Source organism: Falco biarmicus, chromosome 4 (genome assembly GCF_023638135.1).
Source record: "Falco biarmicus isolate bFalBia1 chromosome 4, bFalBia1.pri, whole genome shotgun sequence".
NCBI classification, from domain to species: Eukaryota; Metazoa; Chordata; class Aves; order Falconiformes; family Falconidae; genus Falco; species Falco biarmicus.
This window is the reverse complement of record NC_079291.1, coordinates 97,632,182-97,660,042: the sequence shown is the minus strand read 5'-3', so window position 1 is coordinate 97,660,042 and position 27,861 is coordinate 97,632,182. Positions and strand designations below refer to the sequence as shown.

At 40.5% G+C, this 27,861-nt stretch overlaps 1 protein-coding gene across 1 annotated transcript in view; it reads left to right on the top strand.

The window, feature by feature from the left end:
• PTPRG (protein tyrosine phosphatase receptor type G) overlaps window positions 1-27,861 on the top strand; it is a 408,497-nt gene that overhangs the window by 191,393 nt on the left and 189,243 nt on the right. The window contains exon 3 of the mRNA XM_056334994.1: window positions 27,581-27,760. Coding sequence (XP_056190969.1) covers window positions 27,581-27,760 — 180 coding nt within the window. The remainder of the gene's footprint in view (window positions 1-27,580; window positions 27,761-27,861) is intronic.

The window sequence follows — 27,861 nt, the reverse complement described above, 5'->3', positions numbered from 1 at the left end:
GCCACTGCCATATATAAAAGTTTTGGCAAAATTGTAGAAACAGATTTCACTCGGGAGAGAAAGATGCGCTGGCTTGAATATGTCTGATGAACAAGGTGGAGTCACAGAAACAAACCCCAGCTTTCTTGTCCCAATCTCTCCCTCCTCTCCTGCATCTTGAGCATTTTTTGGAAGGTGATGTAGTTGTTTTAGTAACTCCAAGTCTACAAATACACCCCAAGCCTGTACATGTATGTATCTGCCTTCTAGCACTAGGGCTGTGAGATTTTCTGAAGGTCTGAGCCTTAATACTACGTGATGCTCTGGTGTGTGTGGCCTTCTGGTCTCACAGGACCTTGAAAGTAAGTCTGCAGTGATCTTCAATGAGAAAAAAACCTAGCTCTCGAAGGGACTGCTGGTGCGAATTTGTGTTAGTGTTTTATGTGAGCCTTTGAACCTCTGGAATACAAAGCGCTATCCCGATATATTGGACTGTGTGCTCTCCTGCTATGAACCTGCCTCTGGTGGAGGGAGCAGTTGTTCATACCAGTATGTACTGGTATTGCTGGCATGAGCAGTTATTACTTGGAAGATTGTAGCCCAAAAATAGATATTGCTTGTTTCTGGATGGGGATTTCTTTCCCTTTTCCTACCAACATGTGCAAACACAAGCTGCATTGTTTTCAGGTAACCTTTTTTCTTTGGACCATAGAGAGATAATTTATCTCGGAGGCTTCCTGGGGAGAATTCCTTGTCGTATTTATGTTGTGAAAAAGGGCTGTATGTCCCAGCTTCAAAGTGAAACTTGGCAGTGTTGTGCCACCTATGTGAGACTGAAAAATATAAGCACCAATATAGGTGAGATGATCACTGGAGAGTAAACAGGCAGAGAAGACTGGAAAGCTCAGCTTATAATGCACCCCCAAAGGAATGATAAACAACTCCTTGGCTCCTTGTCTGAAGCACATGTGTTTGGGGGTAAAAGCAGAGAGGTAGCAGCAGGATTTGGGTATGTTGTGTTTCACCCTGTGTAATTCAAAGAGCAAAGATGAATCCCCTTAGGGTCACAGATTCATTCCTCCTGAACTTCGGCACCCATCACCCCATTCTTGATGGTGCCTCTTTCCTCACCAGAACAGACCTCGTCCCATCAGACCTCTGTTCCAGAACTACCTGTCATCTGCATGCTAGCGCACATTTCCAGGTGCACCTTCCCAGCTTGACAAGGTTCCCTTTGTGCCCATAGTCTCCTGGCTCTCTTCCTAGTTGTCTACCAGCTGGTAGTCTGCCATTGCTGGTCCTGCACCCCAGGGTTTTTTTGTTCTTTTTTCTTTGAAGAGGAGGACAGCAACGTCGTGGCTGCCCTAAGAGCAACACTGCTTTTGCAGCCTCTCGCTGTATGGGGAATCTTAAATAGGCGTCTTCAGCCAGGCTGTGGAGACCTTGCCTGACCGCTGGTGGGAAGCTTAGCTGTGCTTTGCTGGGCTGGCTGCAATGGCAAAATGCCACGTGAAGTACCTGGGCTTAAATGTCAAAGACATTTATTCAGTTTCAATTAATCTGTGAAAATACCTTAGGAGTTCATTGAGAATCAGAATCTGATGTTGTAAAAGGTTTTCACACGTTGAGACTTTTGATGCAATAGAATGCCAGAAGTCTTCCCTGTTACTGGGGAATGTTGATGCCTCTGTGAAACTGGAAAGGCAGGAGACATGCACAGGGTTTCTGTCGCTGCAGGAGCAAATGTCCAAGGACTGGGAAGAGGGAGAAATGGGGCCAACTTTTTTGACAGCGCTCAGATGTCAGATGAGCTCTGCTGCATCATTTGACTGCGCTCTAAGTGTATTTCTGAGAATTCTGATTTGGGTGTAATAGGGTTTAGTATTTTTTAAGGACAGGAAGCATTACTGGATGTGGGATCAGTTTCATCTCTTTTCCGCAACAGTGTGTTAGTATTTTCCTGTAGTTAATATTTAAATAGCCTGGTGATTATTTCTAAGGAAATGAGATTAAACTATTGGTAAAGTTGCTGAGGAACAGAATGACCTAAAGTGTGCCAGAATAAGTTATTTTAGGGTGGGTTTAATTGAAAACAATGACTTAAGTTTCGCAGAAAGCCAACATACAGGGAACTTCACCGCTACTGGCAATTTTGCAGTTGTTAATTACTGTAGATCTGGTATTTGCTTGTTGCTTGATACCCTCATCTGCTATTGAGTTGTGATAGTAGAAACCTGTACATTTTTGGTGCTGGGATTCATGTTTAGGGATGAAGGGAAAAGGCTCCGGCTCTCGTGTAACTGGCAGGAGAAGGCAGTGGTCCGGTCGATGGGAAGGAGAACATGTCAGCTGTATCCTCAGAGTGCAACAAATGTGTGGTCTCCTACTTTGCTTTCCCTCCATAATCCCTTACTTAATGGATGTTTTCCCTGTGATTTTTTTTTTTCTTTTTGTGAACACTAAGGCTGTTTAAAATGAATCCGTTGTAATCCGTGTAGCAAAGCTTTGTGAGTTCCTCATAATGCCTGTTGGGTTGTTTTTTGAGTGAAGATCCCAGATCCCTAATCTTTTATCTGGCTGTGTCTTTCGACTAAATTTTTACAGCTGGGATTATCTCTTCTCTGGATAGCTGTGTCAGTAGTTCATTTCTTGAGACAGTGGCCAAACAGAGAAATAAGGGAGGGGAGGCTGAAGGTGGGAAATGTATCGGATCAATCCTAAAAGAAGAATAGTGTTTATTCATGCTGAAATGTAAAACAAACCAAAAAGTTTTCAGCTGAACAAAATACTCCTCTGAAGGGTGTTCTTAATCCTTTTCCAAAATGTAGCTCCACTGTAAAAATAAGTATTTCTTCAAAACAAAAATTAAAGTATTTAATTTAAGGCTGGTCAAAGTGGACATTCTTCCAATTTTTTTTTCCTGAAAATACTCAGCAGATTAGACTAGTTTGAATCAGATTTGTTGATTCCAGTTCAAACTGGCTTTTTTAAGCAAATAAACTCTGTATGTGAACAACCTAACAGACTAACTTACGTGCCTCCATGGCAAATCCTGCTACCTTTGTCTTCTGCTGAGAGTAACGTAACATTTAAAAAAGAAGAAAAAATTTCCAAGTGTGGGACCAAAGGTTTAGCATTCCCATATTTCTAACTGCAGATCAGGTGGAGGTGGGTTTGGTAGCGGGGTGGAAATATTATAGACAAAGGGAACCATCTGTTCCCCCTTTAGAAGGAGGGTTGCAAGAAACGCCTGCAATAAGGCGTAAGTCACTGTCTGCCAGTGGCTTAATGGAGGCAGTGGATGGTGACAAGAGCCAGCCGTGGTGGAGAAGCCCTGCAGAATTTGTTGGCATTTCTTCTACCTCTGAATCTGCCTGTTCACACCGAGGTCAGGAATAACAGCACCATGTTTAGGAAAGGCTCGCGTATGGGAGGAAATTGTTCTATTAATTGCCATTGAGGTTTTAAAAAATTTGTATCACCTTGATCCAGGAAACCAAGTGCTACTCAATAATCTGAAACTATGCCCTGGAGAGATGTCTCCACGAACAGAAGCCAGGAATAATTAAATTTACGGATGGCTTTTTTTCTTTCTTTTTGGTTATGCTATAATCGTAGTAGAAGTTTTATAGGCTTCATAAACCTGACTGGCACATACCTTTCTTCAAACCTGAAGGATTACTATATATTACAGTGCTGGGCAGTGATCAATAGTACAATAACAGCAGTTATGAAAGGCTTAAGACCCAAAAGATGCACTAATGGGAAAGCACATTTTGCATCTTAAATGTGAATTATGCTCCTGCCACTAGAGTGCTGGTGAAGGGGAACTTTCTTCTATTCAGTTGATCTTGCATCGTGTCGGACACTAGAATTGAAGACTAAGGCTAAGACCTTCAGTGGAAGACTGCTAAACAACGGGTTTTAAGGATGTTTGGAGTGTTGTGGGATTGCACAGCCAGTGAATGGATTGGGATCGGGCCATGATCAGTCCCTACTGTACTGGGCAGAGCTCTCAGAAGCTGACTCTCCAAGAAATCCCTTTGATATAGGTGCTGGAAAGTATGAACCTGCATCTCTGATCATTTAACAGAGCTGTCTGGGTCGCTAGATCCAAGCTCTCAGTGTGTACCAATAGTGAAAAGCCTTCTGACAGGAGTTGCATCTCTTCTGAACAATAGCTATTTGGAATGATACTGGTTGAATTTCAGGAAATTTATTTCAAGGTGTCGAGTTATGTGCCAGGAATAATCCAGCCACTGGGGGTGGCACACTAAGTAATGTAACTTTCAATTCTGAGTTGTGCTGAAATGTTTATTTGAAAATTTAACAGAAGATTCTGACCAGAACATTATTAAAGAATTAAAATCTATGAAAATGTTTTAGTAATTTTCAAGATAAGAATTTGCTTTGTTGCAAGCAAACTATTTTGTAAAACATTTAAAAAGATTTGGAAAACCTTAGCTAGTAGGTTGTTTAAACCTTATCTTACTCCATACCAGGAGGAACAGTTTCCTAGACATCTTGTGGGTGTTATTTTGTTTTGATTTGTTTGTTTTTAAATCAGTTGCTACATTCTACACCCCCACACCCCCCCTTGGTGAAAAATATTAAATTGAACGATAGGAATAACACACAAGCTGCTCATTTCAGAAAACTTTGGCTGTAAAAGATTCTCAAAAGTGAGCTTATTTTTATTCATGGATAACACCAATTTTCCTTTGGTAATTGAATATAAATTCTGAAGGAAGCTTAGGCTTGCTTTCAGCATATTGCCCTCTCTGGGCAGGATACTGTTATCAGCGTAGGTATTTCCTCCAGATCTTGTGGTCTTGTGTGTACTGCGCAGTCTTCAGAGAGCAAAATGAGGAGTTAGTCGAAAGTTGTGTGGCGCCTGTACCACCTGCTATTGTTTTCACTTTTCTGCTTCTTTTCTTTTGTGTTTTTTTGTTGTTGTTGTTTGTTTGTTTAAAATATTTGGGGATTAAATCTTCAACCAAGGAAAAAAAAAATTCTTAATAGGTAGTTCCAAACTGAGATTTCCAAAGTACTGAGATTTCTCCCTGCTGCTCACCCTGGAATGTGTATGGGACAGACTTCCATGTATCACCTCTTCCCAGTTTTGTCCCTCATGGATTTCCCTAGGCATCATCTTCACTTTACTCGTGCACTATTTTTTGTAAAGCTATTCACTTAGGTTAACAGTCCAACCCATCACGGGAGGTGTTTTGCAGATGTTATGGCAGTGGAAGATGGGTTGTCTGCTGTAAGGGTAGATGTAGAGTAACTGGCTTTTTGTGTAGCTTTTCACATGCGTAGTGTACAAAAAATATCTAAGTGAATACTAAGGGTATGGGATGTTCTATAAGATTTAAACAAATTTCTAAACATGTGCTGGGAAAGCAAGTGAAAACACCAATTTTGCTTGGATCCTTCACAGAACTGTTAAGAAAACACTTTGTCTGTGAAACTGAGAATTAAATGGGTTTGCTATCTTCTTAGCCCCATTTGGCTTATGTCATATACAGATGGGTATAGATGTAAAATAGGCCTATATAATGCATGCATACATGCACAATAGATACACATGCACATAAACATTTACAATGTGCATTAAACTTCTGATTGATTTAGGCTTCAGAGAGAAGCCTGGGATATGGATTTTTCAATGCTTCTCACAGTAGTATTTCTCCTTTTGTGTGGAAGCAAATAGCCACTGTAAAAGCAGACTACTGGAATAATTAAAAAGCAATTAGGTCGGTATGTTTATAAGTAGTCTAACAAAGTGTCTACTGAAAAATAATCAGTGAAATCATGGTAGTCCTGCAGGGGAACCTGTAAAGAGAGTGAATACTCAGGGGAGCACCAGTCAGCAAGATGTGCAGTCCTCAGGTACTTAACAAATCAGCTGACAAAGGGAGCTTTGAAAAGAAAATCAATGTTGGTAAAAAGAATGCATTTATCAGAGTTTGATTAAACAATGCAAATATATCACAAGGAAAACAAAGGAATTTAAACAGCTGTTTTAAAGTTGTAGTAGTCATAATGATAGTTGTGTGTGCTGGTGTCTGTATGGATGGTGTGCAGTACCGAACACACAGACGTATACCTGCTGTAGTCCGTCACAGGTTTGCGTTTGTGGACCCTCGAGGATCCATGGGTTTTTTTTATAAAAGGTCCATGAATGGTATCTAAGAAAAGAAAACCCATTATCAATGGGCTTAAATCCACCGTCACTGGGATCTGCACCACCTTGGAAGATGTTTTGCAGTGTACAAATCACAAAGGTTTAAAAGCCTGGGCTGTGCAGCATTTGCAGCAGTAGGAAAATTAGCAGCTGCAGGATTAGGCACATAGCCCATATAAGAGCTCCCGTGTAGATTTACATCCTTCAGTACCTCATTAGTCTTCAAAAGTGTGTTTTGAGGGTTTGTTTTTTTTTTTAAACCTGGCTCTCTTGAGTTTTGTGACCCCAGGAGTTTGTTGTTATAGCAAGGAAATGATGCTCTTTTTTGTTTTATGAGAAGTGAATGTTAAATAAATTGAAATTTAATGTTTACTATGGTCCCAAAGGAAGACAAAACCATTAGCTAATGACCATAATAATGAACAGATTTTATTTAAATTTGCAATAATATTTGATCTGCTATGCTATTAATGGTGATTCTGTTAAAAAATTTCTATAAATATAAAGGAATAAGTGTGATTTATGCAGGCAGTATGAAGTTGAAAGCAGTATAAAGAATCTGTTTGGACTGGAATTTATTTATATGCAAGTTTGGATGTTGAATGTAGCTAGAAAAGTTTCCTAGTTTGTAAAAACAGAATAGCAAACTTCCCTGCAGTTACCTATTCCTTTGGAATATTCTTCCCTTAAGTTTACCTGAGCAATAAAAAGGGATTAGTAATTATCACAGAATGAACTTCCAGGAATTAAAATTCATAGCTCTGCACGTCAGAGCTTTGATTTTTTTTATTTTCATTGGAGTGAGCACAACATCTACGTTAACATTATTTTAGTGCTATTTACAGTGTATAATATTTGTGCATTTCCATGTATCATCACAGAGGAAATCGCCAGCGTTTCATTTTTCTTGAACATTGTTTTCAATTGATAAAAATGTGCAAGGTTTAAAAAAACAGAAAAGCCAAGTACCTGGGTGGTGTCAGTTGCCAAAAGCTGCTCAGAGAGATCGTTGACAAGTTTCAGACTTCCAAAAACATATTTATGTATTTCCGTGTAAGGCAAAGCCTTAGGCCATGTCTGTGAGGTTATTCTGGTTACACTTGCTGAAGAGAATCAGGGCGTTGTAGATCTGGGCTTGGTGCTCTGGCATTTAGAAGACCTTGACCTGGTCCTTGGGTCCAGAACGCCAGAGTGCTGCTGATCTCATCTGCCTGCACCAAATGAGGATTTGCAAAAGACCCTCTGTGCTGCCAAAATCTCATGTAAATCTTCGGTGTGGTGCTTGGGGCTTTATGCAGTCTTCATCACTGTTGTAGGCTTCCCCTGTGCTGTTGAGGGAGTGAGAACAAGGAACCTGGGTCGTAGGGGCCTTTCAGAGTCCTGGTTAACATCTGGAGTTGCACATGGAAGGAAATTGCAAGCCCATAGAGGCTCTGGAGAACAGATGGAGCATGTTTCCCATAGTTAAACGAGTATTATTATCTTGAAATACAATCAAATTAAATAAAAACTGGCCTAAAAGTCTTTTATTGTTTCTAACCTTGGCTGTCCTACAAGCATTTGTTTTAGAACCATGATTTATGAGAGAATGAGGTGATATATATATCACCAAATTGGTTGTACTTCATCTTGGTGCTGCTGATCCCAGCCAGATGCTGATGACACATCCAAAGAAATTTTTCTTTAATCTTTTTCAGCATTTGTGAACTTGGATGCTGTCTGGGACAGGAGTGGATAGGGGCGTACATTTAAGCTTTGTGTCCCTGTAACGTCTGTGAAAGAAGCTTGCAGCTTCTGATAAAGAGTGCTGCAGGCCTCCGAGGGATTGAGTCCGTAGTGCTTACCCAAATCTTTGCAGGTCTGCAAGGGAGGGCAGGCCTATGGCTTCCTTGCGAAGTGCAGGCCACTGCCTTACTCAAAGCACTAGGTTATTCGTCACTTGAAGACATGTTGTGCCATGTGAATCTGGCATTAAAGCCCCGTTAGCTTGGGGGAACGATGGATCCCTTCATCCTGAACTTTGGTCGAGCTACTCATGGGAGAATTTCAGGGGGAAGCCTTTCCTGGCTCAGCACTTGTGTGCAGATTTATTTTGTGTATCGATTAAGAAGCTACCTTTTAAGTGATTCTGTAAATACCTTTGTAAAGAATTACTGACTGCTTGTAGGGGTTGAAAATGTTGCAGTCGGGTATTTTCCTAATGTCACCAAAATGTCCTGGAACATCAGGTCTACTACAGGAGAACTGCAGCAGGGATCCTTGCGTGATCCTCTGAGCTGTGTCAGATGAGCAGCCATGTGAACAGAGACACTGCTTTTCTGTGAATGTTCCCGCACATAACCTGGCAAAGAAAGCTCAGGACATTCAGCTGTAAGGACTGGTGTATTAAAACTGAATTAAAGTGTTGTCATACAGATTAGAATGGAAAAACACACAGCCAGATCTCTAATGTCTTCTCTTTACTGTGCACATTGAATAATAATGATTTTATGAAGATAGTGCATGGTAAATATTTATAAACAAACCAGGCAAACCGTGAGACCACAGTGAATAAATAGCTATAAATGTATCTAAGTCCTGTTTCAGAATAAACTACAATTACATTCCTTGCTATAATCAATACTTCTTCCCTTTCAAAGAGTTATACGGTCATCAGTGTCCAGTTCCAGTAGGATATCACCAGATACATTCTGGCTAAATTTTGGGTTAATATCAAAGTAGTGTTCTTGTTCCACATGTAAAAACAAATAATCTCTAAATATAGATCTTTTCTGGTATAGTAATTACTGCTTCTTCACCAACTATAAGAGCAATTAAGCCCCAACTAATGAGCAGTTTTCTATGTTATAGTTATTCTGCTCTATCTTAATAACACTTATCTCATTAAATAGCTTTTTTCCTTCGGAAAAGGAATGTCTAAATTCATTACACGTTTTATAGCTACCGGTCAGAAGAGCTTAATCCTTTTATCTTTTTCAGGCAATTTTAGTTTCTTTCTTTTCTCAGGTGTATCTGGTCCTGTTTACATTTATTTCCCCATTTTAAATTGGCTTCTCCAGCCAGCTTATAATCTAAATTTGTTATACCTGCAGGGCTGGGGCAGGGGCTTTAATCTGAAACAATGGGACTTAATACCAGGCAAGGAAGGAGTTCTGCTCTGAAAGCAGATGCCTGTAAAGTGTGAATTTCATTGTCTTTCCATCTAACAGCTTGAGAGAGCTGTCTTTGTACAAATTTGTGCTTTTGCCTTTTTTTGCCATGCCTTTTTTAATAATTTAAACAGATCTATTTCTAAACATCTGAAGCAGTAGCTAACAAACTGGTAAGGGACCCTGCGCTGTGTGGTTCAGCAGGGAGCTGCTCAGAATGGAAGTGGCCCAAAGGGGTAAGGCAGCAACGCCAGGTCTAGTAGTGTCATTGTTAGTCTCACAGTATTTGTTCTTTTTCTTAAAGCCACAGTTCCTGGATTCTTCTAATGAGAGGAAGATTCGTCAGCATCCATGTAGAAATGCAATAGTGGTTATGAGGGAGGAACTTGAAAGCCTGTCTCAAATATCATTTTGTGACTGGGGTGGGGAGAAATTGTGTGAAAAGACCCCCCAGAACGCTCTGATCATGTTTTTGTAATCAAATATCATTGTTTGGAGACTGAAATGCATGATGTGACTGGGGATACTGTAAATTGAGAGGCAAGTTCTCTAGCGAGGCCCCTTCCTCTTCCTGATGTAGCACTGGCTGCAGCCCCTGTGCAAGAGCATGGCTCTGCATGACTTCTGGGATATAGGGAAAAGCCTCTGCAGAGGTAGTTTTAACACAGGATAATTGTTTTTTTTTAATTTATTTATTTTATTAGTTTAAGGAGCAAACACGTCTCTTAAAATGGGTTGAGAAAATAAGCCTAATGCTTTATTGAACCATGTTGCCACAATTGTAGTCAGTGCTAAATCAAGGTTCAGATATGAAAGGAATTGCAAGTCCTATGGTTATTTAGTTTTCCTTTTTGAAATGCCTGACAGTTTAGAACTGAATTCGTAGAAGTGTTATTGAATAAACTCTGACTGTGGCATATTTGCTTTAGGACCTTGTTTAGCAAAGCACTTAAGTAAATGCGTAATGTGAAGCCCATGAATAATATTTGTGCAATGAATAGAGCACATAAGTGAGCGCTCAGTGTCCAAGATATGAGGAGCCCTTGAACTGGAACTATTCACACAATTAAAGTTAAACATTTGCTGAAAAGACATTAGATTATTCAGCTATTTAAAGTAAAGCATGTGCTTAAGTACTTTGCTGAATCAGAGCCTATAAAAAGAAATGCTCACAAAAACATGTGAATGCTGAAAATGGAAACGAATCGCTAGCTAACTGATATTGTGTCGCAAACGCAAGCGAACTGAAGCTGGGTACGAGGCCATCGCTGGCCGAGTTAGCACCGTGCATCTCACAGCAGAGTTCTAGACTGTGAGCTTTGCTCTTGAGTGTTTGTGCTGACTGCCCTGGGTGACTAAAACTGGAGTCTTTTCTAGGGTGATAAATCCACTGCTTAGTTTGCAAATCGTCATACCAGGAGCATTATGCTACATGATGTGCATACTGTAAATGCAAGGCTTCTCTGAAGCACTTAATCGAGGCATAAACTGGAGCTGTGAGGTAAACTCTGGAGGCTGAATGTGAGTAAAGAAGATCAATAAGATGTGTCTCAGTAACTACCAGATTAATAAACTTCTGTTACAGATTTACTAGCTTCACTGTGTTAGTGGAGCTGTAAGTGGTTACATCCAGAATTTACTTCAGAATAACCCTGCTTGCTTTTTTGCTGCTGCGAAAACCTGACAAAACCAGAGAGACCAGAAGGTGTGTTATGTGGATAAAAGTCAGCATCAGTCACTGATAGTTAAAAAGAGACATTAAAAAAGTTGGTGCAACCACTCTCACAAAATCCTACTATTTGCTTGAGCTTCCATCCCTCAGAAAATAATCTTCTCCACCCAAAGGTGTGCACTGGGTTGCATTTCTGGGAGCAGGCACTTGTACAGGACACATCACAACCAAAGAAGAAACAGGAGTGCTTCTTGTGCTTCTAAACAGGAGTGCTCTGTGCTTCTAAAATATTCCTTAAAGAAAGACCTGGGAAAGATCCAAATAAATCCGATTTTACTGCATCTCCTTTCTTGCTAGATAGTATGAAGTATATAGATGTCATCTAGAATAAACGCATCCTGAAGTAAGCAGCAGTCTGTGGTTTTTCACCCTTTTGTTACAAAGGCAATGGGAGAAGCTCAGAGCCAGGCACTGAAGGGTGACTGGCCTTTGGGCACCTGTGTGGATCATATGTATTAGCCCAGCTCTTGGTATTGATGGTTTTGGTTTCTTTTGTTATTTCCCTTGGCATTAGATGCTGTTTGGTATTTGTCAATAAGCTCAGGTATGCTGGAGTACTGCCAGGATCAGTTGCTTGAAAGTAATGAGACCGACCAAAACAAATCAGGGGAGACTGAAAAAAAGATAGTAATTTTAAGGTTCTTGTTTGCCTTCTGGCTCCTGGACCTTTCTTTCGTGTTTTCAAATTTTCTTCTGGAGCCACAGAGCCTGGAAACTTTCAAGTTTAAAAAGCTGGACATAATTCATTCTCATGAGACCAAGACTGAAGTCTCTCAAGCCCACCAACTTCAGCTTTAATAAAAGCATTAAATTACCTAAGGCATGCTCTGTAATCAGGAAGGTTGCTTTTAATCACTTATTTTGGTCTGTGTTCCCAAATACTGCTTCTGCGATTACCTTATAATACTCAGAATACTCTAACTCATTCCTATGGGTTTATGCTGACAAGAAATTCCAGTCATGGATTGACATGTACTTTGTATTTTACTCTGAACAATAGAAAACTGGAAAGTCAGTCTGCTGCTCAAAAAGCTCTTGGCTTCAGTTTAAGCTAATAGATAGCCCAGGAATACAGACAAGTGCAGCGGGACAGCATGGCTTAGCGTAACAAGTGATCTCACGCCCACGGTGAGCTTAATTGGCATCCAGATTTTTTTAGGTGAAACTATTAAGTGTTGACCTAAAGGAAGAAAAGAACTATTGTGAATATTTTTAAGTGGTACCTAGTCTGGAGCTGTTCATCTGTTTTCCCCCTCCATCGCCTTTTGACTGCTGCAAGTCTGTTGGCAAGTCCCATCAGAGCCAAAAGAAGAAATGTAGGCTCTTGGGGGCTATCTGACTTAGGAGGGACAGGTTTCCTTTACTCATCTTTGATCCAAGGAATCCTCTAGCTATGGTAGTGGCAGGCTCTGCTTAGGTCTGTTGAGTGTTTTCTCTGAATTCCCAGCCTGGCTGACTCCCTCACTGGATGATAGTTCTGGGCAGCGCACGACCTTCCCCCAGGAGGAACCTTGTCCAGCCCCAACTGCATTTACTAACCAAGACGCTCTGTAAATATATGGATCAGCCCCTTGAAGCGTGAATGTCCGCAAAGGGAAAGTGCAGGCTCCCGAAAACCTCTTGCAGTCTACCACTAGAAGGCAAACAAAAGATGGGTCAGGAGACCTGATGAGCTGACGTTAGAAGAAAGCTGCAGATTGAAACTTGGAGAGCAATTAAACACTGAAACAATCCTTAAAAAAAAACCAAAAAAACCCCACCCAACAAACAAAAACAAACCCACACAGTGCCTTCTCAAGTCTTGATTTCTTCAACACTGGACACCTTTCTGAACGAGGTGAAAACTTTTTAAGGCTCTGTTGAGAGGTAACTTTTGAAGCGTGGTGACTGGTGTTCATCATGTCCATACATGTTATCCAACTGTATCTTCTGGCATGAAAATCTGTTACTTTTTACTGATATTGTAAACCAAACAAAACCTGAGATTCTTTCCCCTGGAACACTGTAAGTTTCAACAACCTGTTGGAGATACAACAAAGCTTTCCTTGATGTAGCATACTGTTTACAGACGTGAGTAACTATCAAGGATGCTGGTGGTTATTGAGGTAGTCTGGTTTTGATGGAAATCAGAAATAATGAAACCTCGTTTCTATTCCGTGCATTAATATGCCTGTCAAACAAATGCAAATACTATTTAAGGAACATCTAGTTTGTAAATGAGGAAAGATTTCAGGCCTGGAGTAGAGAATCTGTATCAACTACGCAGCCAAAGCAAAGACTGCTCTGTTGGAGGTGGAGTGTGTGGTTCTGCATAACAGGTGAACTGAAAATGATGGCTATGACAGGAGCTGTATTTAAATGAGCCAAGTTGAAAGCAGTGCAAGAATAGAGGAAAATGATATACACAAATCACAGTGAATTCTGTCCTCCACAGATCTATTTCTTTTGTCACAAGCAAAAATTGCTGCAATGGAACATGAGGAACTAACTTCTGTGACCAAATGAGTCGAAACAACAGTCTGAGTTTGGCAAAGGTACATGCCTTGTGGCACATGAAGGGGAAAGGAACAAATGTCTTCTGGACAAGACTGAGCAAAATACAAATTTAATTTTGCAGGGCTTCAGAAGGATTTTTCCTTGTGTAGAAGAAAACTTCAAGATCACAATCTCTAGTAGTTTAGGTCAATGCAGTCATAGAACCTCTGAGCAATGTGTCACGAAAGGTCAAAGTAGCTATTAATAATACTGTGAATGGGTCTTTATTCTAGCCAAGTCCCTGATATTTTTTTTTCATACATTTTGGTGTTTCAGTTACTTGTGGTTTAAAGGAAGGGTCAGGACAGTGTAGAGCAAGGGAAGTGGTTTTGTATGACACTAGCCAGGCTACGCCAGCATGGCATGAAGATCACATGCTTACCAGTCTCTGGTACTGAAAAAATATTTAAGGTAATTAAAGTCTTAGTTTAGAGCACATTTAGATTGGAGGAGCACCCCACAAAGGCTCTGGTGTCTTTATATTCTCAAGGGAAAGTCCTGGTGTTATCAAAATCAGTGCCAAGTCCTGTCACTTCAGACAAAGACTGGCTTTTGTGTTTCATCCCACCAGTTTGCACTGGAGTCAGCCCAGTATCCTTGCACTGCTGCTGTGCTGAGTAAGTCACCATCTATTTGTATCATAACCTTTCATCTTACAGACAGATAAGTATAGGAGCAACTTTACTCCAGTTTTACCTCTTGACATTCCTGGATGGAGTCTCTTAGGTGGAATGTATAATAAATTGCAAATTTTTATTTGGGGAGTTTTCACTGTCATTGAACTCTAGGCTTAAAAGCACTTTATGCTTAAAATAGCGAAATACTTTTATGCGATATAAAAGTTGAAAAGCACTGTTCTGTTCTTCCAGACACCAGTAGTCTCAGTAATGTGCATTGAAGTGAATCTCCTCTTTGCTTTGGGGTTTTTTTCCCCCCTTTTTTCTTCTGTACTGTATGGAACCTGTGTCTGTCCTTGTTATGTCAGACTTTCATAAGGGCCACTCAGGTTGATCTCCGTGCTCACCCTTTCAGTGAACGTCTTTACTGCTTGCCATCTTTTCCCCCTAAAGAAAGTCCCTACATATTGAGTGAAAGTGGTAAAAATGATGTAGTTTTTTTTCCATACCACTCAAAGCTCCTGTTGGTACGGGCAGTATGGGTGCATGTTAGCGTCATATCAGGAGGAGCTGCATTTCTCCTAAGTAGCGCTTTGTTATGAAGTTCATTTGACTGAAAATATTTTGCATGCTTAACTACCTGCTAGTGAATTTTTCTATGCCAAGTAATGTGTCAGGAGCTAGCGGAGCATAGTAAGTTAATTACTTGTGTGCATACTGTGAAGGAAAAGCAAACAGCAAGGCACCAGTGATACGAAGAATGAGACTTCATTTCAGTCACCAGAGATTGTGTTGTTAATGAATCCGCTCAATCAGCAGGGAATTGGTAATGTAGATAAGACCAGGTACGGCTGTGTACCGATACGAAGATTAGTCCCTCAACCAAAACATTGTTTTTAGTGAGGGTTTGCTAATATTAAATAGTTTTTCAAAAGCACCGGTGAGATAGAGTAACAACCTGAATAATTATGACTGTCTTGAAAAGATGATGATGATCTTCTAATGTGCTCTGCAGACACCATATAAATCCAATATCTTAGAGATTTCACAGTTAACTGCTATACTCCAGATTCCATTTTATGGTATATGTCACTGTGGGCTGTGACTAAACAGCACAGGGAAGCGCGTTCAAAGCTGGCTGCTGCCTTTCTCACACCGGGACAAGAGGGGCGGGGAGCGCTGTGCAAAAGCATCTGCCTCGCTCCCGAGCATCCTCGGCGGCAGTGCAAGAAGACGCTTCCATCGGAGGGAGCAGGCAGCTGTGTGAGCTGCAGACAGGGAGGTGAAGGGACAGGTGATGCTCTTACCTTGCCCTGGGGAAAATCAATCCCAGTGATAAGCTGTGGCCCAAAGCCTGCAAGCTGCACTCTGGGGTGAATGTCCCTAAATGAAATGTTCATTCAGTGTTAGAGGAAAGAACATTTATCCCAGCCTTTTTTTTCTTTTTTTTCTTTTTTTTTTTTTTTTTTTTTTTTTTTTAAATCAGTGGTTGACTGTGCACCACTGGTACTGTGGGAGTGAATCTCCTGCAACGCTCACCCCAGCTCCATCCGTCACAGCAGTCAGTGTGCTGCCAGCTCTCTGCAGCAGCTGGTTTTTCCCCGCAGCAGCTGCTCAGCTGTTTGCGTGCAGAGGCTTTGCCTGTCCTGGCCAGGCAAGACTGCAGAGCCAAGGGACAGTGGGGCGGGAAGGGGGGCTGCTGCCAGTGCTCTCCTCCAGCACTAACACACTTCTGCCTAAAACTCATCTAGGCAGGAGAGATGCGATGGAATAAGATACACCTTAGGAACATTAGGTACTTTTCAAGACTTTGGTTTGTTGGGATTTGTTGGGTTTGGGCTTTTTTTGTGTTTTTGTTTGGTGGTTTTTTTTTAAACTCTGGACTTCCCTAATTAGAAAACTAAACCTGGTTTTGAATAGTTTAAGCCATTTAGTGCAACATACTGGAAATAAGAAATATAGAACAAAAATGAGAAAAACAGTTGTAAGTGTTCTCTGGCAGCTACAGAAGCAGTGCTATCTGCTAGGGTACCTCACAGTGGATGCTATGGTTGCTTATTGTCTTCCTATTTATTCCTGCTCCTGATGCTCTTAAATTAATGGTAGAAACATAGACTGAATGTTAATGGAAGTTGAGGCCAGGGTTCACAACGTGTCGTTAAGTAAAAGCTGGCAATCTCCCAGAAACTCTCCTGGGAGCTATTTTACTGGTGCATATTAGTGAAAGTGACAGCTGGATTGAGAAAGCTGCTGTAACAGGGATGTCATTAAGAACTTAGTTGGACAAAAGTTGATTTTCACCTAAAAAGGAAATATCATAGCAAAGCCAGTGTTTGTCAAGGTTTAATGAGTGATTTAGGGGACTGCAGTGTTGTTAATATAATTAAACAGTACGGGCCTAGTATGGTGGCTGTCTTCTGGTCAGATTAGGATCACGAAGGGGTACTGGAAGGCAGAAGGTGATGTGTTTCAGCATCAGGTAATTTTATCTTCCTGATTTTAAATTTTAGTCTGCTTAGGACACTTCTGGTTTTTGTAAATTCTAAACCTGATCCAAAGCAACAAGTGAAAATCATTTTTGTGGAAGGTTTCTTTTGAAATCGCGAGTACTTTCACTCCCACCAGTGCCTCTGGATAGGCTTTATTGATATCAGCCCTCCCTCCCTTTATTCCCTTTCTATATTGCTCTGTGCTCTCTGTGGGTGTTTTATTAACCTGCATCCTGCAAAAATTCAATAAAAATATACAATTTTTTCCTTTCTTTCCTCCTCCTTTTTTTTTTTTTTTTATGCTGGCTTTCAGACAGAGCTCTAGGGAAGGCTCCTTTAGTTAGTTACGAGGAACAGATGGGAATCAAGAAAAGGTACTTTCTGTTCCCGTACCCACCTAAATTGGAGATAATTAAGTTACAGTGAGGCATCATTTACGTTAGCAGTTTCTTTGGTGAGATCAAGGCTATTAAGGGTACATGTGAGAAGTAGTAGGATTCAAGTCTGTGGTGCTTTGAGAAATAATTGGAACCGTGTTTTTCCTAAATTTGTTTGCAGGCAGCCTGGCCCTGAGGTCCATAGTAGGACAGCTGAGTCTTGCAGTTACTGCGCTTTTTATTTCTGCAGCTTTCCTCAAGTTGTGAGCAATCCTTGCAGATACTCTGACGAGACAGGTGAACTTCTCCTTTTTTTATAAAGGAAGAGAGTGAAATGGAGCGTGTAGCTCCTGGTGGTAGGAAGGAGACAGAGAAGCAAGATGGGAATTTGAGATTTCCTGACTTAAATGTCACGGCTTATTACTGTCACTGTCATTCAGCATTCATCTCTGAGCTGCTGGGCAGGTTCAGCAGCATGGGAGCCCTCAAACAAGCCAAGATCTCTGGTTTAAAGACAAAATGATCCCATAAAAAGGTTCCTTAGCCCACCACACATGTTCTTGCAGGTTTTCCTCTTGCCCCACTCCTCCTGCAGACGGAGATGTCTCTACCAGTTTCAGCTCAACAGCTGCTCTCAGGCTGCTGCCTGGGTTCAGCATGGGATGGGTCCTACAGGGGCCATCACCTGCGCTCTGGTGGTAAGGTCACAGGCACTGAGCAGCAAGCTGTCTGCTCGGCCCCCTCACTTTTGCTTGCTCTGGGTGCTGGCAAGGGATGTTGAAATTAGTACCAAGCAAAATTCAGATACTCTTCCTTCCTTTTCTTTCAACAGCCTTCTTGAAGACCCCCCTCAGGCCTCCATCTGCATCTCATAACTCTTGGGTGGGAAAGTTTCCTGCCCAGTTTCTTCTGTTATATTTTCTCAGGGATTTATTCACACTGTGCTTTCTTCTTGGAGTAGCTCAGATGGAATCACAGTTTACACCAGCATTATACGTGCTTGTGCTCCTTCATCTGTTTACTTCCATGAAACACCAGACTCATTTCTTCTTTTATCTTTGCTCTTTGGAAGAATTGGCATTTCTTTTCTCATCTGTCCCATGGGAAGGTCAGTTGCCTTTCTGGTGTGCTAGTGGGTTGTCCGGCTCAGGGAGACGGCTTTGTAGAAGAGCACATTGTTACAGAATAGGGTAGATTAGCCCAGGAGGGTTGCACGCGCTCAAATTTGAGGTGCTTCGTGTTGGATTGCTTGCAGCTCTGTCTTAACGTTGTTTGGTTGTAAGTTTTTCGAGGCAGGAGCTGTTTGCTGCTCTGGACGTGGAAGAATGGAGCCCCTCTTCCTTTTCCTGTATTTAGGCACTACAGCAATATAAGTGTTTCTGCTGTCAAAGTCCATTGTTATACAGCTATTGCCCTGTAAAGGAAAAAAGGACAGTGAGAGAGAGACACCCTTCTGCAGAGAAAGTTGTCCTGGACATGACCTGTCCGAGCCACCCGTGCCCTGTCTGAGGCACCCATTACTGAAATATATCTTCCTCCCAGCAATGCAAAGCGCTGTCATTGAGCTACTGCATTGATTCATAATACATCGTCATTCAGTAATTTCCATTAGGATTTATACTTTTTTAAAATTATATTTAGGAAAAAATCTATTTTTATGTCTGTCCCTAGCCTTCATGGAGCTTTACTCAACTAGTACAGGAATAGAAGAAAGTTAATTTACAATGTCTGTATAAATTAATCTCCTGTTTTCTCCTTATATTGTAAGTTATCACCTCGTTTATTATATGCAGCTCAGGGGTGAGCAGTTTTTAAAAGGCCTCAGACAGTTATGAAATGAATGGTGTGAGATGTCAGATATATTTATTAAAAATGCAGAAAAATATAAAAAACAGAGGATGGAGATGTATATGGTCTCACTCACTTGCCACCAGCAGGCACCTTCTATACGACAATTTATCCTCCCACTCAGTGTGTTCTTCATGATAATTTATTTGATATTGTTGTGCTCTGTGCTCAATATAAATATTTTTGAACTATTAGAGTTACAAAACTCAACAGCTCATTAGTCGTGTCTATCAAGAGTTTATTGTGTGAGACACCCTGTAAAAAACCCCAGACTATTTTGCCAGCATAGCTAAACTTAGTACTATTTTCACTTCCGTGTGGTGGTAAATTATTCAGCTCACAAATGCTAAAACTTGAAATGTTTATGGAAAAAGCTTGTTTTAGTAATTACACTTACTCCACTTTATTGTGAGCTTCCTGCAACATTTGTCTTAAGGTCCTGGTGTTTCCTGATGTTGGATATTTATCATACATTTGTGCCACTGGCAGGTTGATGGGTACAGTGGGAGCTTCATACAAGATTCATGGCAGCACCATACTTTTTTGAGGACAAAATTAGGATGTAGAAACTATGCATATGTGTGTGTGGAGATACATAGTAAAAAAGCACTGTGTTTGTGACTGTGTAATACAGATGTTCACACATATACTACAGATTACAAAGGTTTTGCAAACATATACATTAAAATTTTTGCCAAAGAAGAAGATTGTAAGGTTTAATTAAAGAATCCAGCGATAATCGTAGCATCTGTGGATATGAAAATTTAAGGAGAACATGCACCTCACTCTGTCTTCAGGTTTAAAAGCTACAGACATTATGGGATAGTTTATATTTAGGAGCGTGATTTAAAGCCTTTCTTAGCATCTGCCAGATTCTGTCAGTGAGGCAGTATCACTGACAAAATCAGTTTTGAAGATCAGCTTTGCTTTTCCAGGCCCTTGGCTGGACATTTCTGTAGGTGTGGTGGCATCGCTGCAGAAAGGAGTTGGTGCTTCTGATGTTGCTGCTAGCAGTTGCTCAAAGTTTATCTAAATCCAAACCCTTTTTGTTCTGTCTTCCTGTATTTGTGTTTGTTCCAACAACTGCCGGTTAAGATATCCCTTATCAGAGATTGTTCTTGGGGAAAATGTCTTTCTTTCAGTTCTCAAAAAAACTGTTCTTGGCTGTTTACAACTCTTATGCCTTGTACGCTCATTTCCATACTGAGCTTGCATACTGGATGATTCTTAGACCTGTTCAGGTCTCAGCAAGCTTTTCAGGATCTTGCTCGTGGTATTCGGTCTCAATTTTCAAGCAGTAATTGGAATTTTCTGCAAGCATGAATGTCTCATGTTAAACAGAGTGGTGACAGAGAATAATAAAATGAAAAGCCCTTTTCCCTCTGGGTAGGAAATCCTGAAATCTTTGTTCAAACAGCACTGTGAACTCTAACTACAGGCTGTCCTTCTCCATCTCTTTGATTTTGGTATGCCATCATTTTAGAGCAGGACAATATAATTTCAGCAACTTTTCTCCCTAATATGATTCAACAGCCTGATTGCTTTCTCTGCAATGGGAAGACCTCTGGAAGATGCCACCGATTTTTTTTTTTTTTTTTTTTTTTTTTTAATCAGGGATTTCAGGGATTTTTATACCTTTACCCTTGCAGCCTCATGGTAAATGACTCAGCAAGAGATAACGTCATTCAAATTATCCTTTTCTGCCTTGTATCTAAATACAGTCTTTAGGCTTCACCCTGTGGGGTTCACTTGATTTCTTCTTCCTGGGAGGGAACTGGAGGTGAGAGGAGAGGGTGAAGGGACGCTGATTTTTCAACCAGTCCAGGTCTGCAGTACATGCCCTGCCTCCTGTCATAACTCACATGGTGTAAGCACCTTCTCTGGTGCCTTCCTGGACTTACTGATATGGTTGCTTTTAAATGGCAAAAGGTGGTGGTGGTCTTGGTTTATAGCATCAAGTAACAGTTCCTATTTTTTTTTTGCCCAAGATAACAGAGAGAAGACCCAGGCTGAGATTTGTGAAGGATTTTAAAATGCATTTGTTTCCATAGTGAATTTCACTGATATTTGATTGTCTTAAATTATTTTTTCCTGTTTGAAAATTCAGCCTGCTATTGAAGTGCATTGCTTTGTAGCTGAGAAAGGGCACCACTTCCTTGTTTTTTCTCAGTGTGAAAAAAGGAACTGGTTTTGTTACTGGTGGTGGCATTTCTTTACAGTGTTTCTTGAGATTTGGCTCATGGTATGACAGAGACTCAGAGGCAGAGATTCACATCTTCAGTGTTGCTCAGCTAAATGCTGAGGTGGTTGGGCAGATCATAGCTGCCGGTCCGTGCGAAGGAAAGCATCCCTATTTATCCAAAGCCTTTAAAACTTGTGATTTCTTACCTGCTGTGGTCCTTTAAGTCTTTAAGCTACCCACCCAGAGCTGTGCAAGCAAAGTTTGAGAGATTTTTGTGTGAAGAAGATGCGCTGTGTCATTCCATCCATCCTTAATAACTGGTTGGATTTTGCCATAAGAGAAGCCTGGAATTTTCCCTTTTATACCCACTTGCACTAAATGGCACGGTACTGTCACACATCCGAAATAGGGAGACGCTTTTGAAAACGCTGTGTCAGAGATTGTCCCCATTGACTTTCAAGTGAGATTTGGCTTTTAAGCACTTGAATCCTTTCTGTTCCTTGTGCGTAAGGCAGGAAGGCAACCTGTGGTAGATGCTAGAGATAACTTGGACATGCAAGCGAGCAGCAAGAGCCGTCTACATGTGGGGTGGTGAAGACAAAGTAGAGCTGGAAAAGGGGTCAGGGATATAAGCCTTTCTGCAGTGCCGTTTTTCTTATGGCTCTGTAAATACCTGTCTTACACATAATGACAGATGAAGGATCTCCCATATTAGGATAATGGGATAGGATGTCCCCATGAAATGACAAAGCTAATTTGCTTCATTTGCAGAAGTGAGGGGTTTTGGTTGCTTTGCAACCCTTGCTACCATTTTCATTCAAAAAGGGAAAGGTTAAGAGGCATCAAATGCAAAGAGTTGTCTAAGATAATTTTGTTAAAAACCCAATAAGAACAAATAATAAACTCCAAAATTAAACTCCTTAAACTAGTTCTTTGGATGCCAGGCCTGGGATTTAAAGTCAGATTTTTGTGAAAATGTTAAAAACAAGTGAAATAAAAAAAAAACCCAAGTGTTGACATTTCTCCCTTTTTACTAACTTGTAAACAAATGATCAGAATCACATTACCCAAAATTTGCTAGTGTCTGTTAAACTATATTTGGATGTTGTGTAAAGGCATGTGTGTTAGACACCAGTACATACCGGAGTAGCTGATCCATTACTTGGAAAATTATTTAAAATCAAGGAAATGCCAGTGGTTTTAATACGAGATGTTTTAAACAAAAGATTGTGGAGGAAAAATATATTTGAATTTTTTTGAAGTGGAAGTTTCTGTACAAGTTTTAATTAGATTTTGGCAGAATACATTATTTTAATGGTTTTTCATTAATGGAAGACTGCTCATTGTTTTGGCTGTACAGTAAAAAGAAGAAAAAAGTAATCTTGGATTCTATTTAAAGAGCAGCCTGTGTATTAAAAAACTATTAAAGAAATTGCAGTCATTGACAGAAAGATTTTTGCATGAGAAAAGAATGCAGAATTCATATAGGAAGCATCAAGTAATTTCAGATGAGGATGAGTGATAACATCTCTGGTGTTACATGTTGTTTGAAACTTCACATGTGAGAAGCTGCAGTGTTGCTGAGGTTCCTGACCCCAGCTCTGCTCTCACACCTTGGAAGCCAGCAGCCCTTTTGCCCCTGATTTCAGTGGGGATAGGGCCAAGTCTCCAGAGACCTTGCTGCAATCCAAAATGAGCTCAGGGGGTTGCCAGCCCTGGGAGATCCATGGACCCTGCAGCTCCCTGAGCCACAAGCGGATGCGGGGCAGGGTTTCAGGGGACCTGGAGTTACTGGGGCTGCGCTGGATAGACACTCTGTCCTTTGTACCAGCAAGTGTCATTTAGCTCTGTGTGGTGGGACCGAGTGAGAAAACACCCTGCGGCAGCTGACAGGGGGTGGCCTCCTCTCTGCAATACGCGGGGGTCACTGTAGCCAAATTCCCTTTTCTCACTGCTTGCTTTAGCCCCCAGCCCCATCCCATAGCTCAGGCATGCTCCAGTTGCCAGCTTATGTCGCTGCTGTTCATTTGGCTGACCAGGGGGTGAGCGCAGCCCTCCTTCCCCAGTGTGTGTACTTAGTTGTTGGACCTAAGCACATGATTTCCCCAAGGGAGGACACAGACTTCAATATCTGAAGATGCCAAGTGTTACCAGTCCATTCTGTTTCAGTGCTGCTTTTGCATCAAATGCTCCAGCTCCAGGACGGGGCTGTCTGATGTTTACCTTTGCTTGCTGGTTGCTCTACCATCTCAGTGGAAATGTGTAGTATTTATTAACACAGGTGAGGACTCTTAACTTGTTTGGGTTTTTGAAAACCAAATTATTTGTCAGCCCTTACAAGGGCAATTCAAATTTGTTCCAAATTTTATTTGATTAAAGCCATGATGCTTACTGTTGGAAAAATGAAATACAAATAGCTGTAAGTTATTCTGTTTCAGATGGGTAAATGTCACACACAGAATGAAGGGATTTTTTTTTTACCAGGTTTAAGTGAAACAGAGTCTTTATTTAGTGTCATGTTTTTATTTAAAAGCATTTATTTAAAGTTCTAAAAAACAAAGAATTCAATAAAGCAAGACAGGTGTAACTGCAAATGATTAATGATATAATTCTCAGTACTTTATAAAGTGTCTAACACTGAAGAGATTTATACAGTGCAGAATGGCAATTGTGCTTTGATGGAAGGAATAGGTAATCAATACCTGCAAGCTTAGAAAAAGTGTTCTATTTCCTCCTCTAATGATATAGGGTTTTTTGCAAGGCAAGGATGTCTGGAGCATGAGAACACTTGGAAGAAGAATTAATTTGAAATCAGTAGTGGAAGATCAGTTTCAATTAAAACTGCACTTGAATGTCCATGGAAAAAAGCAGGCAGTTACGCCTAAACCTTCTGATGGCTACCAGTGAATAAATTAATCCCACTGCACTATTCTTGATTACATTTTATAGATTGTTTAGCTTATTTTTTTCTGGTTAGGGGATATAATTTATTTACTTTGGTCTCAAACTAAAAATTTTTCTTCTTGGCCCCCTAGCCTGCCTTTTCACGCTAATTGTTAAAGGTGGGATGGCTCCAGTCCTGCGCCGCTGGGAATGGCAATGTTGGGGTCATGGCCTCTATTTCTGTCTAGAATTGCTGCCATAATGGTGTAGGTCATATTGCATGTAATAATTTGCATATCAAAAACTTCTGAAAGAAATTAATGGAAAACCTAGCCATTTATAAAATCCTGTGCTGATTTTAACTAGCAGGTCTTGAACTTCTAAATCAGAGCTTACCCTTATGACTGTAATTTGGGATGTCAGGACTTGGAGTCACAGCACCAGCACTAAGTTGGGGTTTTGAATTGCTGAGTGAGTTTCATTGCATTAGATTTTTCTTTAATAATTCAGCACCATTACAGAAACATTTTATGCATGAAAACTAATACTATCACACGAAGAGAGCAGATACTGCTAGGCTTTCTTTTGTAAATTATAGTTTTAGGAGCAAGTGAAGCTACTGTATTTATGGAAAGAGATGCATTGCTATTAAATTAATCCAAACAAGTTTAATTTTTAAAAAAGCAGACTTAATGTGTTTTTTTTTAATGATACAAAGCTATACAAGCCTTTAAAGGTCTGTGAAGAGCTACATTTCCACAAGAGTCAGTCCAGGTAACTAAGTGACTTGAGGTTCTAATTCAACATGGTGGTTGGTTTGTTTGTTTGTTCACCTTTATGGCTTATTTTATACATTTTGACAAGACAGTTTTCACTGCTAATTGATTGAGTTGGCTATACTTAAAAAAAAACCCAAACAAGTCTTTGTGACAATATGCATGGAAGGAGCCATACAGTCCCTGTTAAATTAAATCTGCCTACTCAAAAAAAAGCCCCACAAATATCTCCCCATTGACACCAAAATATTTAAAGAAAAATTTGAGTGCACAGCTTCTTTTGAATGCACAGCTGAAACTACTGCGATAGCCTCTGTGAGCAGAGTGCTTTTGAAAAGCTTGCCCCATGTTTATAACAAAGCCAAAAAATTAGAGCTGGCAGGTTTGATGATTATGTGTAGTACTAAACATTTTAAAGCAAATTCCCAAATTTCATGGAGTAAACGCAAGGTTATATGAAAAGTAAATCTGAATTGCCAATTAATTTACTGCAAAGCAATTACTAAGAGCATCCTGATGCAGGAAAAATATCTGTGTTTGAGTGTAACACAGGTTTTTAATAATTCTGTTCTCCTTGGGAAATTAACTGGAAGTGGATTTTGCTGACAATGCAAGTTGAGCCATGAGATAAACGTAACTGATTTTTAACCTGTGCAGATGTGTAAATTATTTTTAAAGGATGTTGCAATTTGCCTAAATGTAGTTGAAAGTAAAACACTTTCTTGTTGTTTTGGTTACCTTACAGTGTTTGTGTGTGATGACTGTAGCACAAAGTCTTGCTATTGATTAAGTGTCTTGCATTAGCCCACAGGAAGATAGGAAGAATGCATGTTGCAACTAGACAGATTAAAACCCAGGGGCCAAAGAAGCTGGCCTTCACAACTGCTGGGTTTGGGTGGCACTAATTGAATTTACATATGCTTCTGAGATGGAAGAGTAATAAATGCATATTTGGGCATCATTTACTGCTGTTTGCCCATTGAACAGACACGCTGACTATGTAGTTCAGTGGTACGATACAGGTATGACATCAGGGGTCCCGGGAGAGCAGCGTTCAGCTGTGGGTTGTAACTTGGTTTTGGTATATGAGCTTGGGCAAGTTGCTTCCCTCCTCAGGCCATCAATTTCCCTGTCTTTACATGAGAATAATGTTGCTGATCCCTGCTGTAAAGCACTCCAAGAACCATGAGCGAGAAGCGCTTTACAAGAACTCTGTGCTGTTATTTCAGGAGCTTAAACCACTGTTTGCACTCATAGGAAAATAATCTCTTAGTCCGTGTTAATACAATTTAAGAATTGAAATTCACTGGAGATGCTCCTGTATGTGCTGCTGAAGGTCCCTGTTTCAGAGTGCATCTAGAGCTGGTATACAGTGGGAATGACAAGGACCTTGCCTGAAACCTCTTTTTTTAATGTATTATTTTTATTGACTGTTCATGCTGGAGAACCCCACAGAATGGGTACGGTGAGTTGGGGCTGTGGTAGACACTCTCTGGCAGATTTAGTGGTGGTTTGTGATACTACCTCTTGCAGCTCCACCACCACACCATAAGATACTGCTGCTTTTCTTCTCCCAGCAGCAGTGCTGGTGCAATCCTGTCATGAAATTTAGTTAAACAATTTAGGGGTTTAAGACTCATAAATACACCAAAAAAATAATTTGGAGCTGGTGAAAGCTCTGGAACAGGAGCAGGGTGCACTCCTCCTCTGCCTTATGAGTTGGCTGGACAGCTGTAATAACAGTATCTTAAACTACTAAAAAGCACTTTAAAGCATTATGCTGAGCCTATGAGAACACTGACGGGCTGGGGACAGAGGCTGCTGGTGTCATTTCTCTTTGTAGCTGTAGGATGACTTTCTCTTATGGACCTTGAATGGTGGCTAGCAATGGGCTCACAAAATACAGAAGTTTATATTGATTTCCAGAACTTAAACCTACTCCCTGTAACTTTTTAAAATAAAAAAGAGAGCAGAGTGTGGAGAGGAGGAGAGGTGACAGTATTTGGTTCTGTGTCTGCTTTTGGCTAGATGCCGTGTAATACAGATGGCTCTGATGTGCTCAGGTACAGCCAAGTATGGTAGACTCTGCCCATCAGTCCTTGGAGCTTCTCATTTACTGTTAATATTTGACTTGACTTGTTTTGAGAGAGTAGTTTATGTCAGGTGAGAACAGACTGTGGTAATAAGGGAAACAGAAAACTCATGTAAGAACAGCAGCAAAAGAAAGTTATGGTGTTTTCCAGACAGGTCATTGTCCTCTTTACTTCATCCAGAGTAAATTTTTTTCTTTCATTGTTTTCTTCAAATTTACCAGTATTCATTTTGCTTAATTCTTTCTTTTTATCTTTTCTGTCCTCAAAACCTCCAAAATAAGTGAGATCATTAATAAAGATCATATTATCTAAGCAGAGTATTGCACAGATGTGGGTTAATGGGGAGCTGTTACATTATTTGTCTCATGTGAAAAGGTAAACCATATAGTAATATAATAAGGCTGAGGGTTTAGGATAAAGTTTCTGTAACGCTATGCTAATTGACATCATATGCATGAGGGGAACTTGGGAATTGCAGATAGTTTTATGGAATAGTAATTAAAAAAAAAAAAGGCCATTGTTCGTTACTGCTAGAGGCAAAGCTGGAGTACTATACAAAGCTAATGGATTCCAATCTCCTCCTAAGTTTACAAGTCTTAACCTCTTTCAAACACGGGAAGTGTGACTGCAGTGGAGTTACCTGAGGAGTTTAAGTGCTTCGTCCTCTTACTTAAGAGTAATCCAGAGCTATTGAGCCACTGGAACGTTAATTGGCGTTGGTATTTTTTAACAGGTACCTATGGTCCCGAGCACTGGGTTACTTCCAGCGAGAAGTGTGGAGGATCTCACCAGTCTCCCATAGACATCATAGACCATCAGGCTCATGTTGGAGATGAGTATCAAGAACTGCAACTTGATGGTTTTGACAATGAATCTTCAAACAAGACTTGGATGAAAAACACAGGAAAAACGGGTATGTTCTTTTTCATTTGTCTTCATAGCCTGCCTGCAGTCAATTAAAAATTCAAGCCATGTTCCACCCTCCTTTTTCATTGTTCTGTTGTTTGGGTTTTG